The 6,168-nt window shown below is 31.2% G+C and overlaps 2 protein-coding genes across 2 annotated transcripts; one reads left to right on the top strand and one right to left on the bottom strand.

Annotated features, from left to right (window-relative positions):
- The first annotated feature begins 660 nt into the window (after positions 1-660).
- LOC148266141 (uncharacterized) lies at positions 661-1,008 on the top strand. Its single transcript, XM_088220564.1, has one exon. It carries the CDS (start codon positions 661-663, stop codon positions 1,006-1,008), a length of 348 nt encoding a protein of 115 aa, XP_088076690.1.
- Positions 1,009-4,965: 3,957 nt separating this feature from the next.
- On the bottom strand, positions 4,966-5,693 carry PSB27 (photosystem II family protein). Its single transcript, XM_088221207.1, has one exon. The coding sequence runs from the start codon at positions 5,597-5,599 to the stop codon at positions 5,066-5,068; it is 534 nt and encodes a 177-aa protein (XP_088077333.1). The 5' UTR covers positions 5,600-5,693; the 3' UTR covers positions 4,966-5,065.
- Positions 5,694-6,168: the final 475 nt, after the last annotated feature.

Below are 6,168 nucleotides of genomic sequence, written 5' to 3' on the forward strand. Positions count from 1 at the left end.
AGTATCGGTTTGGACTTTTACATAAAAACTTTCATTTAATTTTATATTTATTTACTTCTAAAAATTCTATTTTTCTATTTAAATAATGTACAAAATAAAAGTATGACACCAGTGAGTTTCACTGTTCCTTTAACCAAAGCATTTAGTAATCCATTTGGTATTTTGAAATTGACCATCTTCAACCTAGAGTTTGCTACTATCACTAGTCTTGTTACTGCCTTTTCTATGAACAAAACTCCAATATATTTAAGAAATTGTATGCGCAAGACTCCAATATATTTAAGAAATTGTATGTGCAAGACTCCAATATAAAAAAAAAAAAAAAAAACTCCAACGTTGAAATAATACGTATATACACGTGTCCATATATTAGCAATTTGTCTTGTGTGTGTTGTAAGTCAATATGGAGGGAAATAATTGTGCTTAAGATGTGAAAAGTCCTTATTAATTGATGCTAATACATATAAGAAATTATTAAATGCAATGAATTAATTAACATCAAAATTGAAGAAGAAACTGAAAAAATTTAATGCTAAAATAAATTGTGTTCTTTCTTGTCGTGTATAAATGGAATTTCTCTCTCACTAATTGCAACTATCTGAAAGATCATAAGCAACCAAAGAGTAGACAAAACTAGAGTTTTGCTAATTATTAAATACAATGGCAGGACGCAGCTCAAATTATTTTTATATGATTTTGTTTATCACAAGTGCTTTAATGCTAATGTCTCATGTATTTGCACAAGAAGAATTGATTGAGAAATACGGATGTGCATCAAAGATGACTGCACATTGTGGAAATGAGATCTATTCAGCTCTATTTGATATAGGAACAATTACCGGTGACTGTTGTTTGACACTCGTAGAAATGAATAAAACCTGTCACGATGCTTTTATTGAGGAAATTCTCGACGACCCTACTATTAAAGGAGACAGGTCTAAAATTCTTGCCAATGGCAAGAAAATCTGGGAGGATTGTGCTTTAGTTGCTGCTAATTCGCCTCATTAAATACGTGTATAAATTATCAATGTTATATATATACAACAATTGATTATTATAATTTTACTAAGTAATGTAAAATTCTTATAAAAAATATTTTTAATTATTTAATCGAATCATTAAATTTCATCATAGTTTTCCTCCCAATAATTCTTTTTTTTTTTATAGTTTTTAGAAAAATTATATCTCTGAGTTCAGAAAATAATAGGGTTAAAATTAATAAGCGAAATTATCTCCTCACATGTGTCGTGGCATTATTCATAGTTTTTGATCAATTTCTATCTTTGAAGTATCTAAAGTATCTGAATGGATAATGTCGACAGCCGAACTAGATATTCTGGGAGATGGTGGACGGACCGGATCCATAGGGAACCCTACCGGGAACGTGGTCTCTCATATCGGACGGGGTATGGAGACTTTATGTGTTTTGGCGCTCATACCGGACGAGATATGGAGACAGCCCGTTTCACTCTTATACCGGACAGGGTATTGAGGTTTATGGTTTTGGCGCCCATACTGGACGGGGTATGGGGACGGCCTTGGAATTAAGTTATTAATGTGAATGGTTCATGTGTAGCGGGGACCCCCAATGGATCCCCATGGATACTAATAGGCTGATAAAAGAGAAAATTTGTTGTCTGATGATTGAAATATAAAAGCATGATATGTGTTACGTTACAGAGTGTGCATGATCTTATGATATTTATGATGTTATTGTAAAGAAAAAAAAAATCACTAGTGTATGTCTATTTGCATCAAGATGGGTTATGTAAAAATATATTATTCTTTCTTTAAGTTAGATTGTGCATCTCCAATGTCAGATCATTATCTACATAAATGTGAGAATAAATCTACTTATAAGCAAATGTTGACTTATTGGTCAAAACTATGGTGCAATTTCTTTTTGCTGGAGTCTTAAGTACTTTGATTTTGAATTCTTTGTTTCAAGGTGGATTATTTGTGACTATTGTAATACTATACTTTGTTGTAAACCACTGAAGTATAAATAAATCCATATCACAATTAGAAATCAAGCTAAATTTGCAATTATGCCCGATCACAATGGCAGGACGCAACTCAAATTTTTTTATATGATTTTGTTCATCACAAATATTTTAATATTAATTTCTCATGTATTTGCACAAGAAGAATTGATAGAGAAATACGAATGTACATCAAGGATGACTGCACATTGTGGAAATGAGATATATACAAGTCTACTTGACATAGGAACAATTAGTGGTGATTGTTGTTTAACCCTCGTAGAAATGAATAAAACCTGTCACAATGCTTTTGTTAAGGAAATTCTCGATGACCCTACTATCAAAGGAAAAAGGTCTAAAATTCTTGCAAATGGCAAGAAAATTTGGGAAGATTGTGCTTTAATTGCTGCTAATTCGCCTCATTAAATACATGTGTAAATTATTTATTTTATATATATACAACAACTGATTATTAAAATTTTACCAAATAATGTAAAATTCTTACAAAAAATATTTTTAATTATTAGATCAAACCATTAAAATTCATTAAAGTTCATGATAGCTTTACTCTTAAGAATTCTTTTTCCTTTTATAGTTTTTAGCAAATTATCTCTCTGAGTCAATTAAATGGTGGGTTGAAATTAATAAGCAAAATTATCTCCTTATATATGTGATGACATTATCCATAGTTTTTGGTTCATATCTGTCATTAGAGTATCTAAAGTCACAAGAAGGTTCGGCCAAAAAAAAAAAATTGCAAGCATATGTTTACTTGCATGTAGATGGAGCATGTAAAAATATGTTATTCTTTCTCTAAGATAAGTTAGTAAGGGATCAGTCTACTGATAAGTGAGTGTTAGCTTATTGGTAAGGATTAGGATCTATTTTTTTATGGTGAAGTCGTAAGCATTTTCATTTTGAATTCTCTCTCAATATAGGAGGCTTGTGATTACAGTAAAACTATACTTTATCGTAAACCATTTAAGTAAAATTCAATCAAAATAGTGGTGGGGATATAAAAAATCAAGCTAAATACATAATCATATTCAATCAAAATTTACCATCCTTATTAAAAAAAATGTTATGGTTAATGTATATAAATATCATTAAAAAATTCAAAATAGTGGTGGGGATATAAGATTATAGTGATACACACGACATCAATATCCTCTTCCTTCCATCTTTATTTAATCATCTTTTTTCTTCATTTTATCATCTATATCCTCTTCCTTTTATGGCATCATCTATATTTTTTCCTTTAATCATTTTCATCTTTAGCTTCACAAATCGAAAGGTTTTCATGAGATTCACAACTTCCTTTGCAGCTTTACGCTCGGCACTCTAATGCCTACCCGACAATCCTTTGCACCATCTTTGCAAGTTTGTTGTTTGCTAGAGAATCTTCCATCTTCATACTTGCGACTTGCCAGAGAGTCTTCCATCTTCATCTTTAGGTAACCACGACGAGGCAAGTTGGATTTCACTATAAACTTGTGCAGTTAAAGAAAAAAAAAACTAATTTTGAAAAATCTACCTCGAGTTCAGGAAGGTTTCATGGTAAACTATTCTTTATCAAGATGAGTCTAATTTTGGTAAAACCCCACCTCGGGCTTGCCCCGTTACCATCTCTCTTCATTAAAGCCTAAGTAGTATAGCACTAAAAAAAATATCTGTAGTCATAGATGCAAATAATCATTTACCATGTTCAATAGAAAGGACTATAACTCCCGTCATGATGGCTGTAGAAGCCTTGAATATATCTGGTTATAATTGCAAGTTGTAGCTAACATTAGAACCCTATCAATTGAAATTTTTATAAGTGGAGGTTATCACAAAATCATTAACAATTGTGGAAGTTTAAAATTGAGAAATGAAAGAAAATCTTAAAATATTCTATTGTTGAAACTCGTTACATTATAATTATGTAAATGTTAGTGTCACTGTGATTAATATACTATAAATATTAACGTCTATCTTATTATTAACTAATGTATATAATATATGTAGATTGAAGATGATATTTGTCATTTTTAAACAATAAGTTCTCTCAAGTGATTGTCACAATGAATTTAAATTTTGTTTAACTTTTTATTAATTTTTGTTTTTGTTAAAACTTTTCAAAGTTGAGATAGATATATATACATATAATTAGTTATCTGTGTAAATTTGTGAGTAAATCTATGTAAACAAATCTGAACTTAAAGGCATATAAAGTCCTTATTAATTACAATTAATATTATTAAGAAATTATTAATTGCAGCGAATTCATTTATATCAACATTGAAGAAGAAACTGAAAGTATTAATGCTAAATAAATCTTATGATTTCTTGTCATATATAAATAAATTTCTATTTTTATTAATTTCGAGTGTCTCAATTATAACAAACAACAAAAATGTAACGAAAAATAGAGTTTTAACTAATTACCAAATATGACAAGAAGAATTTCTCACAAGTGTTTTAACACTAATTTCTCGTGTACTTACGCAAGAAGAATTGATAGAAAAATACGGATGTACGTCAACGATGAATGCATTTTGCGGAAACGAGATCTATTCAAGTCTGTTTGACAAAGGAACAGTTACTCCTGTTTGTTGTTTTAAGTTGGTAGCAATGGATAAACCTTGTCGCGATGCATTTATTCAAGACATTCTCAACAATCGCGTTATTAAAGGCGAAAGATCTAAAATTCTTGCTAATGGCGAGCAAATTTGGAAGGATTGCTATAATATTTCTTATGGTTCCTCTTTTTAGATATGTGTAGGAATTATTTATATACATATAATTATACATATGATTACTAATTATTTATCATAATTTTGCTGAAAAACTATTATGTAAACTATTGGAAAAGGACAACAAATAAAAATTACATAACTTCTCTTAATTACCGCATCAAACAATTAACATTTCTAATAGTTTTGTTCGGAGGAATTATTTTTCTTTTTATAATTTCTAGGAAATTATCCATTTTGAGGATCTCTCACCTTAATTATATTATTATTATAATTACTAAAATACAAAATAGCGTTTAAAATTTAAGAAAAAAAAGAATTTAAAACAAAAAAACAAAGCAGCTGATCTTATCTTCCTCTCAAGAGAGCTTTCTCCGCAGTGTCAACCTCTTCAAGAATCCTAGCCTTTCTCTTCGCCGGAATCGGAGCAGTAGGCCCGAAGCTAATATAATGGCCGGACACGGCGTTCAACGCCGAGTAAATATCACGAAAAGAAGCTCTACCCAAAAGAGCCTTCTCTCTCCGATACTTAGCCACCCATGAATTCGAGCTATCTCTCAAGTCAGCCACCGCAGCCGCCACGTTCGGGTCACTTTTATCCATTTTGATCGTGTTCCGGACCTTGTTAATCACCTCCTCCGTCTCCTTCACGTATTCCTCGTCGAAAGCAGCCAACGCCGGCGCAGGGGATATCACTCCGGGGAACACTGAAGAGATGACTGATGCAGTGGTGGCTAGAGATAGGAAATGCCGGCGAAGAGGCTGTTGTTTCGATGGCGAGGATGGTGAGGCGGCGGCAGATGGAGTAATGCGGCGGCGGGGAGGTGACGGTGTGGGCTTGGAGGTTGTTGGAGGGGTTAGGAGTGATGGTGATGAGGCCATGGGAGGTTTTCTTTTTTGCAGAAGGAAATGGAGTTGTGAGGAAGGAGAGGGAAGGTAGTAGTAGGGGGAAGAGGAGGGGGAAATGGGTTTTTGACACGTGGACAGGGGCTTATCGCCTTATCTTCAGTTTTGGTATTTTGGATGAGAGAAGACCCAATGGTATTTTAGCTTGATAGATCTCCGGCTCAAGTGTACTTTTTAAAAAATAATAATAAAAAAAAATAATTTTGAGGAATTTAATAATAATTTAATTATTTTTTAATATAATATAGTATATATTAATATCATAACTTAAATTCAAAACTTAAATTTTAAATTCTAATTTTACGGACTCTAAATAAAATATAATATAAATAAAGTAGAAATTTAGATAAAAATAATATTTTATTCTAAATTAAGTCTATGTCCACTTTCGATTAAGGAGTTTGTTAATTATTTCCTTCACATATATGAATATAAAATTAGTAGAATTAACTAACGAAATTGATTTGATTTAATTGTATATTAAATTGTGAAAATTATCATAGACTTACACATATTAAATAATTAAAATCTAATAATTATATGAA

This window comes from Carica papaya, chromosome 5 (assembly GCF_054855325.1).
Source record: "Carica papaya isolate Zhongbai chromosome 5, ASM5485532v1, whole genome shotgun sequence".
Lineage (NCBI taxonomy): Eukaryota > Viridiplantae > Streptophyta > Magnoliopsida > Brassicales > Caricaceae > Carica > Carica papaya.

What these genes read in the sequence shown, in the direction of transcription:
- LOC148266141 (XM_088220564.1), top strand. Translation starts at nt 661, where the DNA reads ATGGCAGGACGCAGCTCAAATTATTTTTATATGATTTTGTTTATCACA.
- PSB27 (XM_088221207.1), bottom strand. Translation starts at nt 5,599, where the DNA reads ATGGCCTCATCACCATCACTCCTAACCCCTCCAACAACCTCCAAGCCC.